The following is a 19,038-nucleotide window of genomic DNA, read 5'->3' on the forward strand; positions in this document are numbered from 1 at the left end:
TAGGGCCTTCTTCAACTCTGTGGTTGCCTCAGCCATCTTTTTCGGTGTGGCCTGCTGGGGAAGCAGTATATCAACCAGGGACAGAAATAGACTTGACAGGCTGATCAGGAGGGCCAGCTCTGTCCTGGGGAGCCCCTTGGACCCAGTACAGGTGGTGGGTGACAGAAGGATACTGTCTGTGGTGACCTCCATGCGGGAGAACAAATCCCACCCCATGTATGGGACCCTGATGGGACTTGGCAGCACAGTAAGTGACCGTCTGCTTCACCCCAAGTGTGAGAAGGAGCGCTATCGCAGGTCCTTCCTTCCAACCGTGACCAGGCTGTATAATCTACATCAGACCAAACGAAGAGCTCTCCGCACAGAGAACTAATGATTATGAGGATGACCATGAGGTCTTCCTCTTTCTCTTCTGTTTTTCCTTAGCTGCCATGGACTCCTAGTATATCTTCTCTTCTCAGCTTATCTGTGTCTACGTCTGTAACATATTACTCTGTATTATCCTGTATCTGTATTACTATGCTGCTGTAACACGCTGAAATTTCCCCAAGGTGGGACTATTAAAGGATTATCTTATTGTATGTAACCTCCAAATGTAAAGCACCATGGAATCAATATAATAATGTAAAGCACCATGGAATTAATGGCACTATATAAATAATAATAATAATAATAATAATAATGCCAATGAGAATCTGATCACTATCTCCAGCAGATCCACAGAACTGAATAAGGGCAACAAGGCACATGTGCGACCTGCCTCTCCATTCAGGACCCCAATTCTTATAATTGGTGGGAATCCCAAGTGCATGGACCACCCTCAAACAGAGAATTATATGGAATAACTTAGAATTTCCATAATAACCCCCTTCAAGGCCAAATTTTTTTTAAAGCAAAATGGTTTAAAACACTAAAATAATGAATTTTTAAATGTTGAAACACAAAGAAAACTAAAAACACATTACGTAAGATCCTGAGTTCTCATGCAGATGTCACCACAATCTATGCATATGGTATAAGATCCTATAACACATCAGTGAGCAGATCACAAGCCACCTGTGAGGGTGACCCAGCAACAGCGGCTTCACACACAAGGTGACACCACAGGGCTGCCCCAACACTGCCTGTCACATTACTTTCTTTAAATATCACAAATAGTAACGTAAAGTTTAATAATATCCAATGTAAATTAGATCTAAATAATTTATAAAACATTATAGTGCCGAAAATATTAACTAAATTGAATCTGAACATGCGCGCGACAACCGGCACCCTAAAGACAGTCCCTGACGTCATCACCGAGCGCCGATTCAGCCTATGAGGTCCTTCCCGGCGGAAAAGATCAGCGTCCGGAGACAGACTGAGGTCGCCAGCATGTATTATAAGTTTAACGGCTTCACCCAGAAGCTGGTCGGGGCTGTCCCAGCGGAGGCGTACAGTCCTCAGGTGAGGAGACGGCGGAGGGCCCGGGACGTGAAGGGGAAGCAGCATGGAAGGAGGGAGACGGCGGCACTGACCTTCACCGGCTGACTGCGGCGTTAGGGCTGCCTGTAACGTAAAAGCTCCGTCACTGCATGAGGCGACACTATACAGGCTGTAGGGGGATTCAGAGTGTTTGTAAATAAAGTTTATTGAAATTGACATTCTATATCGAAACGTGGGTACTATTCCGTTATCGGGCCAGCAGCAGCGCAGTTCAGCAGCAGCTTTCGGGACAGCAGTTCAGCAGCGGGAATTACAATGACATCCGAGGACTGCTGGCCCGATGCTTGTGCCCAGTAACCAGTACATCGATGACCCCCCTCCCCCATCCTTCTCCTCCTGCCAGTGCTGCCCCCCAGCTCTCCTTACATCTTCCCCGTACCCTCTCCCCGCCACACGACTAGGCCTCACCTCAGCGCTAGTACCGAGACCGAAAGGAAAGACACCGGGGCTCAATCCAGGCCCTGACAAGAAACACGCCGACTATAGGAACGGTGAGCTACAGCGAGCCGGAGGGACAAACTTTCTGCAGCGTCCGGCGGCTATCTAGTAGCATTCATTGCTCAAGATTTACGGTGAGGCCTATTACAGGGAGAGGGTACGGGGCAGATGTAAGAAGAGCTGGGGGGCAGCACTGGAAGGAAGAGGAGGATGAGGGCATCGATCGATGTACTGCCTACTACACACAAGCACGGCCTCTATCATCGGGCCAGCATCGGCTTAGTCATGTGGCGGGGAGAGGGTACGGGGTAGATGTAAGGAGAGCTGGGGGGCAGCACTGGAAGGAGGAGGAGATGGAGGGGGGGTCATTGATGTACTGGCTACTGGGCACAAGCATCGGGCCAGCAGTCCTCGGATGTCATTGTAATTCCCGCTGCTGAACTGAACTGCTGTCCCGAAAGCTGGTGCTGAAATGCGCTGCTGCTGGCCCGATAACGGAATAGTACCGAAACGTGTGCTGGGGTTGCGCATAGAAACCATTCCAAAGCCAGCACACGTGGAAAATGAAAGCAGCAATCTGATTGGTCCAGAGTTCTCTGGCCTTATGTTTTATACATGTTCCTGGTACATGCTGACCCTGGATGTAAACACTATGCATTGCTTTCACTGTCATGGCCGCTGCAGCGCCCCCCCACCTGTCATTGGTACTGATGATAGTTTCAGCTGACTGGTAGCAGGTGGGTGCCATCTTAGGCCCCTACACGTGAGCAGGTCTGTGGAGAACAGAACGGATGACCTCCATGTTATCTACAGACTGTAACATATACAGCCGTGTGCATGGGCCCATGAAAATGAAAGGGGTTATCTAGTTTCGGCTGTTGATGATCTATCCTTAGGATTGGGCTAGCAGCATTAGATCTGAGTACCCGCCCCTGTCTGCAGATTGTGCGGTGCGTGAGCAGTACGACGCTCGCCACATATACAATAGCAGGAGTTACTGGGGTCCCAGGTGTCAGACTTCTCCTTATATCATATGGATGGGCAAACCAAAGCATCGGCCATCAATTAGGGCTGGGTGATTATGACCCAGATCAAAATCTTACCTCGATTACAATTAATGGCAATTATTTAGGTTTTGTCGCCATTAAACGATGGCCCTTTTTTTTAGTGTTAGTACATGTTGGGCGAATCTTGTGAGCGTTGACTTGCGAGCTTCGTCCAGCGCTTTTGTTTGGACTGAGCATGTTCAAATTTGAACAGGGATTTGCAACCTTTGGCTCTTCAGCGGTGGAACTACAACTCCCAGCATGCTCCATTGACTTCCATGGAGATTCCAAGAACAGCAGAACAAGTATGCATGCTGGGAGATGTAGTGTTACAACATCTGGAGTACCAGAGGTTGCCTCCCCCTGCTCTAGAGTCATTTCAGACCCCCAGAGTATAATAAGCGGAGGCCCAGGGGAAGTGACTGATCTGGGTTCCGCCATGACTCCTTGTTCTCTTCAGCCCTTCTGTCTGACGTCAGGGACCTCTGAGGCTTGTGATTGGGCCTCAGTGGTCACATGGGTTACACAGCATTGTGATGCTTCTTTTAGTCACGCGGCCATGTGACCCACTGAGGCCCAGTCACAAGTCTCGGTGGTCCCTGACATCAGATGCAGCGCTGAATTTATTTAGTTGCAGTTCGTGCGCTGTCAGACTCCATTGGCTAATATTAATAAAGGAGTTGCAGGGTGGCGAGGTCAAAGTCGCCATGTAGCCTTAGCCTTGTTGGATTTGTTTTGATGGCGGGCAGGTTCTGATTCTGCAGTGAAATTTTTTTTTTTGGGGGGGTGTCACTACTCCAGAGCTCCTGTAATCTAGAAGAATATATGTCTGCCATCCAGAGATGGCCATGTAGGAGGTAGAAGTGGGACATGGCTGTTTCCGGCTTCCTTTGCAGTCTAGATCATGCACAGTGGACAGGAAAGTGAGGTAGTGGTAATGTCTCTGGTGATCGCGTTCAGTATTCGGATATTGGCGCATGTTGAAGGTTAAAATCTACGTAAAAACTCCCACATTACAGTCCCTTTGATTGCAGTGGGACCTCGTGCCGGGTGTATTTATGGTGCACTGTGTTTGAGGGGTTTTTTTCCGTATAAAGGTTGGGAGTCTTTGTGCAAATGGATCCACTGAATAGTCATGTGGGCACAGACCTGTGGCAGGAAACAGAGGCGCAACTTCAGGGGTCCGCCAGTGGGTCTTCACCTAATATATTTTATTCTTATGGTAGAGTTGGAAGGAACCTCAAGGGCCATCGGGTCCAACCCCCTGTGAGTGCAGGTTTTCCTAAATCATCCCAGCTATATGTTTCTCCAGATTCCGCTTGAAGATTTCCATTGATGGAGCGCCCACCACCTCCCGTGACAGCCTATTCCACTCTCTCACTCCCCTCACTGTCAGAAAGTTTTTCCTAATGTCTAATCTGTATCTCTTTCCCTTTAGTTTCATCCCATTGCTTCTTGTACTTCCTTGTGCTAATGACAATAGGGGAGATCCCTCTGCACTGTGACTACCTTTCAGATATTTGTAGACTGCTATTAAATCTCCCCTCAGCCTTCTCTTCTGCAAACTAAACAATCCCAGTTCTTTTAGCCGCACCTCATAGGACATGGTTTGCAGACCTTCCACCATTTTGGTTGCTCTTCTCTGGACTTGCTCCAATATATCGATGTCTTTCTTGAATTGAGGCGCCCAGAACTGTACACAGTATTCCAGGTGTGGTCTGACCAGGGAAGAGGACAGCGGAATAATGACCTCTCTTCATCTAGATTCAATGCTTGTCTTAATACATCCCAGAATTTTATTAGCCTTTTTTGCAGCAGCACCGCACTGTTGGCTCATGTTGAATTTGTGATCTACTATTATGCCCAAGTCCTTTTCCCCTATGCTATCACTTAGTTCTATTCCTCCCATACTATATATGTTTTTTACATTTCTGTTACCCAGATGTAGAACTTTGCATTTGTCCCTATTAAATCCCATTTTGTTGGCCTCAGCCCATTGTTTCAGTGTGTCTAAGTCCTTTTGAATACACTCTCTCTCCTCTCTAGTGTTGGCTATTCCTCCTATCTTCGTATCATCTGCAAATTTTATGAGTTCCCCAATAATTCCATCGTCCAGATCATTTATAAAGATATTAAAAAGTACTGGGCCTAGAACAGAGCCCTGCGGCACCCCGCATTTGACTTTCTTCCAGTTCGATGTGTAGCCATTTAGTATTACTCGTTGTGCCCGATCATTAAGCCAGTTGTGAATCCACCGAACTGATTTTTTGTCAAAGCCATACTTAATCATTTTTTCAATAAGAAGGTTATGTGATACTTTATCAAATGCCTTACTGAAGTCAAGATATACTATGTCCACGGCATTCCCTTGGTCCAACCATTCAGTGATTTTGTTGTAGAAGGAAATGAGGTTAGTCTGACAAGATTTATTGGTCATAAAGCCGTGCTGGCTCTGGTTAATTAATGCCTTCCCATCCAGGTACCGAAGTAAATGCTCCTTGACAATTTGCTCAAAGATTTTTCCTGAATACTCAGCAGATTTTTTCCCCATGTGAATGTACCCACTGTGTATCCTATATATCCCCAGTGATAACATGCTTGTACTCTATGTGGCCTCTTGTTCATTACGGTTTACCTTCTCATTTGTACCAGAGTCTCCGTTGGGCGCAGCGACTGCTGAAAATTGGCAGCAGATTTTTTTTTTTTTTTTTACTTCCTCCTCTGGTTTCAGTTTAAAAACGACAGACACCCGATGGACCCCATTCTATTCAGTAGGATCTGCCGGGCTCCGCATGTCACTGCTGTTTTAGTCATCCTCCGACAATGCCAGCGTGTACCGAGCCTTGTAGGTTTTCGTGCGTTAGGTTCACACTAGTGCCGGGCGTCCATTGAAGCACCAGAAAACCAGATAAATGGGCGACTAAAATAGTGCACACCGAAGGAGCCCAAGGGACCCTATTCACTATAATGGGGATCGTCGGGTGTCTGTTCTATAGCACTGAAATCGCCGGGCAAAAAAGTTAGGCTTGCAGGACATATTCGTCCGGCAGTTTTAGACAGGTCTGTGCTGAATGGACGCCGGCGCAGATGTGAATCCAGTGTTATATTGTAGAGAGGAGACAGATTGGTGGATGATGTGGTTGGCTCACAGAGCATTGGGCCGGGTCCTCACCAGTGAGACTATCAATATAGGGGCCCCCTGTTTATTTCATTCTTGCATTGTCATTCTCTATGAGATGGGGCCCATGTTGGTTGTTAGATTGAGGGGGCCTCTGTGCTCTTATTTGGTTCTTCCCCTTCATTTAGGATTTCTCTTTGGAAGTAATTGGACTATTGGCCAGTTTGAGACGGCCAGGTTTGGTCCAAGAAACATCTTCATTGTATGTCAGCCGTATTTCCCAGATTAATACTGTGCTGGGGCCGTACTCCGGACATCAGTCATTCATAATGCTAGGAGTCCCTGTGTTACTGTGGGATTACTGTCCTGTACTCTGATCATGTTTCTGCTATGGAATAATAGTCGCGCAGTGGCTCCTCGAATCATAGAAGACCGGGGAGATTGGAGTCCAGGAAGTATGGCCGACATGTGGTTCTTATTTCACAGACTGAACATGTCTGAGTGAAGCGCCTCTGAGCAGAAGGACGCCTTCAGGGCAGGGAATTGAGGTTTTTTCTCATGGATCTTCACATGAGGCTGCATTTTCCCTGTCCTTGTCTGGATATCATCTTGAGACTATCTGCAAGAACCTCATCAGTGCAACCCCTTCTAACATGTCCAGTCACATTGTCGCCCCCCCCCAGGTGTATTCACCCACCACCACCACATCACCCAGTACATCGCACATATGTATATCATACTGCTCTTATATATAGTCACTTCTTTGAAGTCTTATACAAATAAGGCAGCTCTTTTAGGCTAAGGCTCCACGGGATGATCTGCAGCACTAAAGCGCTGTGGGAAAAACGGCGGCGGGAATGTTTTGTGGTTCTTCCCGCAGCGCTTTGAACAGAAAGTTTACAGAGTTTTCCTCCGTGGACTTTCTGTTACCACTATATCTACGGGAAAGCCGCTGGCGTTTTCGTAGATATAAGTGACACGCTGCAATTTCCAAAACTGCGCCAGTTTTGGAAATCGCAGCATGTTGGCACTGCAGTTTTAAATACAAAGTGGGGATGGGATTCGTAAGAATTTCATCCACTTTGTAGATACTGTAAAACTCTGATTTTTTCTGTGGCGTTTCCAGCCCGTGGAGCCCCGGCCTTGCAATGTTTTGTGAAGAGTTCGGCCAAGGTTTTGGGCAGGAGGATTACCTGAAGGAAACCTCAGAACTTTGCCTTTTTGGAGTGGCATCCTTTACGCATAGACGTCTGTGCTCAGAAATCCGTATACTGTGTAGTGTTTGTATTTAGATGTGTATTTCTGCAGTCTGCCATTTTGGGTCTGCTTAATGTATGTGAGGGTCACTTTCTTGGCACATGCCGTAAACGTGCACTGCAAATATTTCTGTGCAGAACGTCACTCCTAGTTGTGATGATATGTGATTGTATTAAAGGGATTGTCCAGGATAACCCGTGTTTTGTTGGGAGGCCGGGTAAAGTGGAAAATATAAGAAAACAACCAATACTGATCTGTCCCCTGTGCTCTGGTGTCTCCCACCGTGGTCCAGTCCTGTTGCTCTGGTGTCTTTTTTTTGACGGAGGTCCCTGCCACACGTGACTGCTAAGGTCAGTCAGTATGCTAAGGAATGGAACAACCACATACGTCTCCTGTCCTGTTTCCGTTACTGAGGCTGCTGATTGACCTTAGCTGTCACGTGTGGCGGGGACTTCCACCAAAAAAAGACACTGGAGCTGAAGGATCGGACTGTGGTGGGAGACCCTGGAGCACTGGGGACAGATGGGTATGGGTTTTTTTTGTTTGTTTGTTTTTTTTTCATCTTCCATGGTCTCCTTACCAAAAACTGATTGGGTATGGGTTTTATTTTAGTATACGGTAAAAAAAATTATTAGATAAAATATGTAGGAGACTTAGTCTCCTGACCATAACTGCAGAGCTGATTTGGATCCTCTAGTAGTTTCCAACCCGTTGCGGATCACCTCGCTGCTGGGCCTAAAGAGGAGCTACATCATGGCGGCTCCTATATCCATCGGGAAGGCAGGGACAGTAAAAAAAAAAAAAAAAAAAAAGTCCCTCGCTTCTCTGGGATTTAGCTGACTCCTTTGTTTTGCAGCTGCCGACCTCTATGAGGGCGTACAGGTTCATTCCTGCAGAGATAGATGCCGACCCTTGGCGTATATTATCAGTGGGCAGTCCGCATCTGGTTAATGTCACAAATAATGCAAGAAAATCAAGTGACTTGAATATTGAATAAGATGAGGAAGAAATCTCCTTGAGACCAGTCATATAAATAACTAGCCTCTGCCCACGACTTTGTCTGCGGGTTGTTGGTGTCGATGATCCACCTATATTCAGCAAATTGCTGCCAAGGATGGTTTGCCTGCTCTGGCATTTCGGCAGCTATCAAGCTGTCCTGCTGCTGAACTTGTTCCTCGCGCTGTGCCTGTGATTGTTCCTGCATCTCAGTAGCTCGCTGGGACGCCATATAATGAGCGTGTTGTTAGTGTCAATGATCCGCCTGCTCTGGTGTTTTGACAGTTGTCAAGCTGGCCTGCCACTAAACTTGTTCCTCGCACTGTGCCTGTGATTGTTCCAGCAACTCACTGTGACACCATCTAATGAGCTTATTGTTGGTGCTGATGATCCCCGTCAGCTCCACTTGAGGAAAACTCTGTGACTTCCGTCTACCTTAATAGCCCTCATTGTTTTAGAATTTTACAACAAATTAGATTTTCTTTTTCCTGGCATGTTTAAAAGTAGCAAACTGCCAAACTGGATTAAAGGTCTTTTCCCGTCCAGTGTTTCAGCGCAACCTGGAGCAGATCAGATAATATGCAAATGCTTGTACACAATCTACTGAGGGTTAACTAATTGTTTACTTAGAGCAGGGGTAGGCAACCTTCGGCTCGCCAGCTGTTGCAAAACTACAACTACCAGCATGTATACTTGCTCTACTGTTCTTGGAACTCCCATGGAAGTGAATGGAGCATGCTGGGAGTTGTAGTTTCACAGCAGCTGGAGAGCCGAAGGTTCCCTACCCCTGACTTAGAGAGATAACAGACCTGGCATTATCAGAACCTGAGATAAGCTGCTGCAGGAGCAGTGTAATATAGTATATAGTATGTGAACATAAATTCAGAACAGTCGTGTGAACATAAATTCATAACAGTCGTGAAGCCATGACATTTACGTGATAAAAAGTAGCCGATGTGTTAATCCAGGTTACAATCTATCTATGTGCCAAATCTCATATAAATCCGTTCAGCTGTTTTTGCAGAATTGAGGAACAAACAATTATTATATTAATAATAATAATTATTAGGAGGATAGGATTAGTAGGATAGGATAAGATAAGTAATGACCAGAATTCCTTGTATTACGCAGGGGATTGTCCTTCAGGATTGCCAGTAATCCCAAGGTCAGTGTGTGGGCAGGAAGCTTGTGTGTGTTGTTATATCCTTAGACACCTTCATGTAATAAGTGTGCGGCAGATGACTGTGACTTTACCCGCAGCAGCCGGAGGTGTTTGGACAGAATTAGGCCGCTCCCCTGCTGTCCATGTGACGGGGGCCGGTGTGAGAGACGGACGGTAACCTTTTATTTATTCCCGCTGGGCTACAATTTCCGTCTTCTCTTGCACCCCTAGAATATTAACCTTGTAAAATAGGGAACCTTAAAATACGCCCAGCTGTTGTAGAGCGACGCGACCTTTATTGACAAAGCTGCGGAGACCTTACATCCGGATATTTGTTCACATCTGTGCCAGGCCGTCTCTTCTGGTCCATCGGAGAACCAGGAGGATGGTACAAAAAATACTGCAAAAATAGCGGACACCATCTGTTTTTTGGGGGTTTTTTTAACTAAAATTGCTGCAGCTTTTATTTTTTGTTTGCCCATTGATCCCATTCCTGCTCTGCGCCGTACTATGACATCACGCTCAGTGTATAATTATCGCTCAGCGCCATAACAGTATGGTTCTGTAATACCACGGGCGCCGCGGAGTTCTGCCTGCAGCATTAACCACCGGAGTCGTGGAATACTCCAACACCAGTGGATTAACCCCTCGGATGCTGTGATCAATAGCTATACCGCCATCCAGGGACAAGGTCGTCCTCCTTACCACCCTTGAGATCCCCATGCGATGAGATTGCAGGGTCCGAGGGATTGGCATGGCAGCCAAGAGCCCGACCAATTGTCTTCCGACGGCTGCGTCCTACAAGACATAGGCACCTTATGGGCGACGTGCTGCAATACAATGTAACAGAGTACACTGTAGCACATCTGCTATAACAATAATGCAGCGGACTCCTCTGTGTTCTTTTAACTCCGTTTCCTGCATTATGAACCGTCCTCTAGTGAGAGAAACAAGGCAAAGAATACAGAAGGGACCGGGAGTGGACTTCTGCGCAGGATTTCACGGCTGTATTTTGCAGGGTTTTCAGCAAATGCCATATTAGATCTGTAGGTGTGCGCTGCTTCTGTTCATTAATACTTCAATAATAACTTTTGCCATTCCTTGTCTTTACAGGGACTAAGACCCTTCGCTCACCCCGAGGCTCCTACACCCATTTTTGCCACTCCAACAAAACTTCCAAGTGAAAGGGCTTCTGAATACCTCGGTAAAAACAGAGTGCCCGAGCTGCAAAAACTGTTCCAGGTAAGTCCATAGAAGCGATTCATGCAAACTGCAAAGTATTGAGGACTGAACGTAAGGACAAGTCATTGATATGAGAATGGTGGGGGTCTTGCACCGTATCAGTCAGTGCTGTGGCCTGTCCTTAAGGTCTGTCTGTGTGGATCAGCTGTTAAAGGGATCTTATCATTGGATACCCTTTTTTTTCTAACACGTAGGAATAGCCTTAATAAAGACTATTCTTCTCCTACCTTTCGTTGTCTTCTCTGTGCAGCCTTTTGGTAGAAATCCCAGTTTTCTTTGGTATGCAAATGAGTTATCTTGCAGCACTGGGGGCGGTCCTCAGCGCTCAAACAGCACTGGGGGGCGTCCCAAATGCTGCGAGAGAACTCTCCAGCGCCGCCTCCATCTTCTTCAGGAATGCCCTCTCCCTGTGTCTTCTTCTGTCCTGGGTTTCAATCTTCTGGGCCTTGGGCAGAGCAGACTGCGCAAGAAAATGGCCGCTTACTCAGTAAGCTGTGTAAGCCATTTTCTTGTGGCCGCTTACACAGCTTACTGAGTAGGCGGCCATTTTCTTGTGGCCGCTTACACAGCTTATTGAGTAGGCGGCCATTTTCTTGTGGCCGCTTTCACAGCTTACTGAGTAGGCGGCCATTTTGTGGCCGCTTACACAGCTTACTGAGTAGGCGGCCATTTTCTTGTGGCCGCAGTCCTACTACAGTATATAGTACAGGCATCCGCTAAATCCCAGAACAGCATAGACCATATAAGTAAAAAATCTTGGATTGGTGGAGATGGTCGTGTGCGGCAATGCTGCCAGTTCTATAGTGAATGGAGGAAAGCATGCAGTGTACGGGTCCATTAACACAAGAAATTCAGGGGACTCCTTTCTTGTGAATGCCGGTGGAGGACACCGCAGTCGGGGACTTTTATGGTTTATCTGGGAACGTCTTTTCCTCTTCTCAGGAAGTGACATCATGTCCGTTGGTCACATGGCCATGTTGCATCTCAGTCCTATGAATGGGGTCGAGCTGTGGCATGTGGAGCTCGGCATCATGATCCTGTACAACCCCTGAATTATTTGTAGGATAAACCCTGACAACAGGACACTATTGCAGTGCACTCTGCTTGCTCTTGGCGGTAGTTGGTTTGGGGGGGAGGGGGGGTTGTTGTGTTTGGGAATTTTTTGTAATTTGCATCTCTATTTCTTTTTTTTTTTTTTTTCCTTTCCTATAAGAAACCAGATGGGATACCTGTCCACTTGAAGCGAGGATTTCCCGATAAACTTCTCTACCGAACCACTATGGCACTGACCGTCGGAGGGACCATCTATTGCCTTATAGCCATCTACATTGCATCGCAACCAAAAAAGAACTAGCCACAATGGTTCCAGCAGACATCGGAGTCCTGTCCATAGATGATGATTTATTGCTTATTTTATGTAGTCTGCAGATTTCGTTCCCTCTACATCAGTAGGGCCGGTTCCATTTCTTCAATCCTGCCTTTGGTTACTAACAGGTTAATGATGTTCCTGAGACGATCCATCCCCCGCCAAGTTTATGCAAAGGTCGTCCTCCGCTGGTAGCCCGTAGGTTTCCTTCTACCTTCCTTGTGTAGTAAAGAAGCTGAAGAGTAAGATCCAAGGAGGTGACCGGGTCTCAGGCTCTGTCCCATCTTCTTACAGGATGGGCTCCGTTAGTAAGTGAGGGGGTGACGCTGCAGCTTTACAAGGGAATATGTCATGTGTACCATAAAATCCAAAAATGGAGAGAGATCTATGAAAATCTTTAAATAAAAGCGACCACAAATGACTGGTGAGGTTGTCTTGTTGCAGTGCCAGAAGACAATAACGAAATGGTTTCAGTTTGTGAAATGGATCGACAAGGTCACACTTTCATTCTGCTGATGTTTCCAAGTTGTCTGTGCACTAAAAGTCCTGAAACTGTTGCAGAAATCAATAACACAAAAAGATACAAATGTATTTTATTCAGAGCAAAATGCTACTTTCTCCAGGTACGAGCCTCTTTTCCCCTAATCCGATATTCTGTTACAAATATATGTTGAATCTGTCTTGGTCTTACAAGATGGACTGCACCTTGTTAAAGTATCAAATGACATGTCTGCAGCTGGGTTGTGGAGTCCGAAGAAAATGATAATTTTTAAAGGGATTGACTGGATCGAGCTATTTATGGTCTATGCTTAGGATAAGACGCTAAATGCCTGATTGGTGGGGGGCAGAGAGATGGTCAGCTGTGTGGAGCCATCCAATACACATGATGCAGAAAGCTCCATCCCCCTATATTTTGTCCAGGCGCCATCACTGCAGCTCAACTCTTACCCCTCGTTCACATCTGCGTTCGGGAGTTGACATGGGGACCCCCCGAATGGAATACCGAACGAAACTGCAAGCGCTGTGCAGTAAAAGCACACGGACCCCATAGACTATAATGGGGTCCGTGTGCTTGCCGCACGCTGCCCGCACGAATCATGCGACAGGAAAGTAGATTGTGAACTATCCTGTTCGCATGATCCCTGCGGAGTTTTGGCCGCAAGCACACGGACCCCATTATAGTCTATGGGGTCCATGTGCTTTTACTGCAGTTGCGTTCGGTATTCCATTCGAGAGGGGTCCTCATGTGGACTCCCCCGGACGGAATACCAACGCTGATGTGAATGAGGCCTTTCTGATTTCAATAAGTGCTGAGCTACAGATACGGCGCCTGGGTAGTATACAGGGAACGGAGCTTTCTGCCTCCAGACCTGTATTGTGTACCGAATGGGCACTAGGAACCGTTCCGTACAGGTTATCAGTCCAGGGATTGGCTCTCTGCCCCCTCACTGATCAGATATTTTTGTCCTTTCCTGAGCTGAGATTAGGCCATAAATAGCTTAAGCCTTGACAACCCCTTTAAAATTTACATAATGATTTAGATGTTTAGTTTTATATATTTACTTTCATAGGAATCAATCCCTGACTTTTTAATGAATTAGATCAGGGGTAGGGAACCTTCAGCTGCTGTGAAACTACAACTCCCAGCATGCTCCATTCACTTCCATGGGAGACACAAGAACAGAAGAGCAGGTATGCATGCTGGGAGTTGTAGTTTTTAGAGCCAAGGTTCCCTATCCCTGAAGTAGAGGATCTTTACTGCTTCTTGCTGGCCATGGCTGTCACCATTTACGATGGCGTTGGAGTCTGTGGTCTGGACTACCAACACCATAGCCCGGGTCTCTAGAAGTCTATGCAGAGGAGAGGAGGAGCTTTAAAAGAAATAAACTTAATTCCAGTAAGATAATGGGCGGATATTGTCCCCAAATAGATGAACTGGTGACTATGGTCCGTTCTTGGTGATGGGTAGATGACTGGGTCACGGCGGGTCTTTTGTATTCAATGGTTAATACCTACCAAAAATGGTCCAAGGAGAGACCAAAGCATTGTCCTGGCCAACCAAAGGTCATTAATGCTCCAGGGGAGTGAAGACCGGTCCGTCAGGTCAGATGCCACAGAAGAGCAGCTGTATATGGGGGTGCCTAGCTTATACTGACCCCTGTCCACCGGCAAGAGCTATTACATTGTCCGCATCAGAATTGGACCATGGAGCAATGGAAGAAGTTGCTGACCTGGTCTGATGAATGACGTCTTCTATTACATCATGTAATGACATCCTGAAGAAGACCAACCAACGGCTGCAATGTTCTGCTAGGGAAACCTCGGGTCCTGGCGTTCATGTGAATGTTCCTGCACACAGACCAATACCCGCCCTCTAATGGCGGTGGCTTCTTGGCTACATTGCAAAATTTCTTTTGGATTGGTCTGAGGAACCAGACAAAGAGATCAAGTTATTGATTCCAAATTCCCCATCTGATTGAGTATCTATGGTTGTGCTGGAGAAATAAAGGGGTCTGTGTAAAAAAAAAAAAAAAAAATGTAATGTATTTTCATGAGTATTATACTGGGGCCCTTCTTCAGGACCCTCCTCGATTATCATGAGCTGATCTCTTTAGTGATGACGGTGTAGTCCATGAACAGCCCATGGCGGACAATGTCCTATATCACAAAATTTCCATCTAGGTCAATGTAACCCTCGCAGCTTTGTGATGACTGATAACAGGAGATTGCGGCGGGAGATGGAAGAATGTCCGGCCATATAAGGATTCTCATTTTCCGCAGTGGTGTTGGATGCGACATTATAGGTAATTCCCTCCTGTCTGTGGTCATTGAGTTTCATTGTGTTGCGCTACAGAATTATGCACAAGTTTTAGGCAGATGTGGAAAAAAAATCCTGCAGCGTAAGAATGCTTTGAGAAATAGAAGGGTTAATACTTTATTTTTGTCAATGAACCAAATGAAAAAAAGTCATGTTCAGTGTGACCTTTGCCCTCCATCAGTTCTCCAGACTTGCAGACAGATTTGGCAGAACTGGGCAGGGAAGTTGTTGCCGCCGCCATCTTGGAGAACTAAGCCCAGATCTTCTGTGGATGTTGCTTGCTCCAATCCATCTGTCTCCTCATGTCATCCCAGACAGACTGGAGGATGTTGAGATCAGGGCTCTGCGGGGGCCGGATCATCCCTTCCAGGACTCCTCCTCCAAAGGGCAAAGGTTACTTTATTCACTTAATTCCACACCTGTCTAAAACTTTTGCCCCGTTCTGTAAAAATCCCATCGCCATTGAGTTATACTGGTGTTCTATATTTTATATAATCCGGGTCAGACCTGTCCTTGTCCTGCATTGTAGGGTGATCATAAATGGACAGATTATGGGATGTTAAGCCGTCCTCGTCTATGACACGTATGATAGCACATGTATAGCAGCTTCCACGTCTTGTAGACTTCATGGCTCTAAGACTTCAGTCTCGGAGCAGGTATAATATGATTTTCATTCTCTGCTAAGGATGATACAAAAATAATTGATGACTGAAGGAACATGCGAGGAGCGAGAGGTGGCGACGAGCTTCCTGGAGGAGAAGATAAGTAAAATTAGCATTGCTTAATCTTCAAGGAGCGTGTGGTCATGTAGCCGAGCGGAAATATCCCGACCCGTGCCTAGTACTAGGCAGGCCGTCATTGACATGGAAATTGTCTTTAACGAAGGGAGAATTCTGCCGCAACATCCCGACGCTGCAAACTTGTTGTCAAGAGCAATGTTCCCAAAATAGCCCCTGAGATTATACGTGCCGTCTTTATCAGCAGCTTGTCACCGAGCCTGACTATTGTCACTCAGCACCTCCCTAGGCCTTCAGGAGATGTTTGTGTCTTGGTTATCAGACATCCTAAATTAGATATAGGGATGGTGCACATAGCTATTCTGCAGGACACGTACGGCTCTATGGGCGCCATGCTCCTTGGACAAAAGGAACGGGCCCATAGAATATCATTGTCGCCAAATTCAGGGTCTGTGCAATATGAAGCATAAATAGGGACATTTTCATGAAGCCGAACTTGGCCGGTTATGCATTTTCAGTTGCAAGGGTCTAATGGTATTTTTAATGCACCCAAAAGCTTCACCAATAAACTGATAGCAGCAGCAATGGCGCAAACGAAAATACACCGGGGCTCATTTATCAAGACCACTTTTTCATGCCTGTCTCACTGGAGTAGAAATAGTGCCAACTTTACTTCTAGATGCACAACTCCTCATACATTAGGAAAATCATCTAAAGTGATAGTACCAATGCCTCCTGCCTAGAGATGGGCATACCGACTCATACTGAGCTGGATTTGACTTTAATATTGAGGTCAATCTGAAGAGATCCCAGAATATAAAAATGTCACTTTCACATAAACTCAGCTGTGTTTGTCTCTTAGAGAGCTAGAAATTAGATAGATAGGTTCCTAGGAGCCCTGACAGTGTTCTACACTATGTTTTATAGATAGGTTCCTAGGAGCCCTGACAGTGTCATACACTATGTATTATAGATAGGTTCCTAGGAGCCCTGACAGTGTCATACACTATGTATTATAGATAGGTTCCTAGGAGCCCTGACAGTGTCATACACTATGTATTATAGATAGGTTCCTAGGAGCCCTGACAGTGTCATACACTATGTATTATAGATAGGTTCCTAGGAGCCCTGACAGTGTCATACACTATGTATTATAGATAGGTTCCTAGGAGCCCTGACAGTGTTATACACTATGATTTATAGATAGGTTCCTAGGAGCCCTGACAGTGTCATACACTATGTTTTATAGATAGGTTCCTAGGAGCCCTGACAGTGTCATACACTATGTATTATAGATAGGTTCCTAGGAGCCCTGACAGTGTCATACACTATGTATTATAGATAGGTTCCTAGGAGCCCTGACAGTGTTCTACACTATGTTTTATAGATAGGTTCCTAGGAGCCCTGACAGTGTTCTACACTATGTTTTATAGATAGGTTCCTAGGAGCCCTGACAGTGTTATATACTATGTATTATAGATAGGTTCCTAGGAGCCCTGACAGTGTTATATACTATGTATTATAGATAGGTTCCTAGGAGCCCTGACAGTGTCATACACTATGTATTATAGATAGGTTCCTAGGAGTCCTGACAGTGTCATACACTATGTATTATAGATAGGTTCCTAGGAGCCCTGACAGTGTCATACACTATGTTTTATAGATAGGTTCCCAGGAGCCCTGACAATGTCATACACTATGTATTATAGATAGGTTCCTAGGAGCCCTGACAGTGTCATACACTATGTTTTATAGATAGGTTCCTAGGAGCCCTGACAGTGTTATACACTATGTTTTATAGATAGGTTCCTAGGAGCCCTGACAGTGTTCTACACTATGTATTATAGATAGGTTCCTAGGAGCCCTGACAGTGTCATACACTATGTTTTATAGATAGGTTCCTAGGAGCCCTGACAGTATTCTACACTATGTATTATAGATAGGTTCCTAGGAGCCCTGACAGTGTTATACACTATGTTTTATAGATAGGTTCCTAGGAGCCCTGACAGTATTCTACACTATGTATTATAGATAGGTTCCTAGGAGCCCTGACAGTGTTATACACTATGTATTATAGATAGGTTCCTAGGAGCCCTAAGAGTATTCTACACTATGTTTTATTGATAGGTTCCTAGGAGCCCTGACAGTATTCTACACTATGTATTATAGATAGGTTCCTAGGAGCCCTGACAGTGTCATATACTATGTATTATAGATAGGTTCCTAGGAGCCCTGACAGTATCATACACTATGTATTATAGATAGGTTCCTAGGAGCCCTGACAGTGTCATACACTATGTTTTATAGATAGGTTCCTAGGAGCCCTGACAGTGTCATACACTATGTTTTATAGATAGGTTCCTAGGATCCCTGACAGTGTCATACACTATGTTTTATAGATAGGTTCCTAGGATCCCTGACAGTGTCATACACTATGTATTATAGATAGATTCCTAGGAGACCTGACAGTGTCATACACTATGTATTATAGATAGGTTCCCAGGAGTGTCGAAGATGTAATCGGTGTCACTAAGATCTGCAAATGATTGAATTTTCAAGCACCTATTTTCAGTCTGTAATGTGGAGCAGCTTCAAAGTCAGATTGAAGGAAATATTTTTTAGCCGCATAGGGATCCAATCTGTACTGTAAGTGAAATTGGACATTGCGTCCCAAGCCTAGGGTGGTAAATGCTGTCAACACAAGCCATCAGAAGGTGTTTGCATGACCACTTGGGCAACACTATGAAACTTCCATAAGGGAACATCACACCAGTGCTAATCCCCAAGTTGCTTAGTGGGGTGACATACTGTATAGTGGCCGGACCCCTCTAACTGCTCAGTCTTGCATTGACTTGGCTATGGAGCCAATGGTCCGTCTATGTCTCCAAAGAGTGACAGGAGCCATTTGTTGAACAGGACAATACAAGGCCACAAGTTGCTCGTGCTTCTGTGAGCAGTCTGTGTGGTCTAAATGTGCTATGGTTGCCCTGCAGTGTCCCCAAACGTACACATATGGGATGGCGATTGCAAGAGGAGCTGCTAACAGCCAATCTGGATGATTTGTGTGCCCAAGTGCATTCAGCGTGGCGTAGTCATAGTCACCTTTTCTCTATGTAACCTTGGCCACATTTGCAATGTTTGATTTACTTTTGGGGTTTGCTGTTCTTCTAATAACTTATTATACTGTTCTGTGCAATAACATCACAGGTCTGGACTCGGTTACTTGTTGTCATGGTACAGAAATATTTCCCATAAAACAGCCGTAGACAACTAAAGCCGACAGACACTAGATATGGAATCGTGCGATAGGCGGGAGGGTGACGGATTACCTTACATGAAGAATATGAACAATAAGTATGTAGGGAGAGCGAGC

At 45.7% G+C, this 19,038-nt stretch overlaps 1 protein-coding gene across 1 annotated transcript; it reads left to right on the plus strand.

Moving 5' to 3' along the window:
- Positions 1–1,302: 1,302 nt before the first annotated feature.
- COX7A2L (cytochrome c oxidase subunit 7A2 like) lies at positions 1,303–12,727 on the plus strand. Its single transcript, XM_075267056.1, has 3 exons — positions 1,303–1,446; positions 10,616–10,744; positions 11,958–12,727. Exons 1-3 carry the CDS (start codon positions 1,318–1,320, stop codon positions 12,096–12,098), a joined length of 399 nt encoding a protein of 132 aa, XP_075123157.1. The 5' UTR covers positions 1,303–1,317; the 3' UTR covers positions 12,099–12,727.
- The last annotated feature ends 6,311 nt before the right edge of the window (positions 12,728–19,038 follow it).

Source organism: Leptodactylus fuscus, chromosome 3 (genome assembly GCF_031893055.1).
Source record: "Leptodactylus fuscus isolate aLepFus1 chromosome 3, aLepFus1.hap2, whole genome shotgun sequence".
NCBI lineage: Eukaryota > Metazoa > Chordata > Amphibia > Anura > Leptodactylidae > Leptodactylus > Leptodactylus fuscus.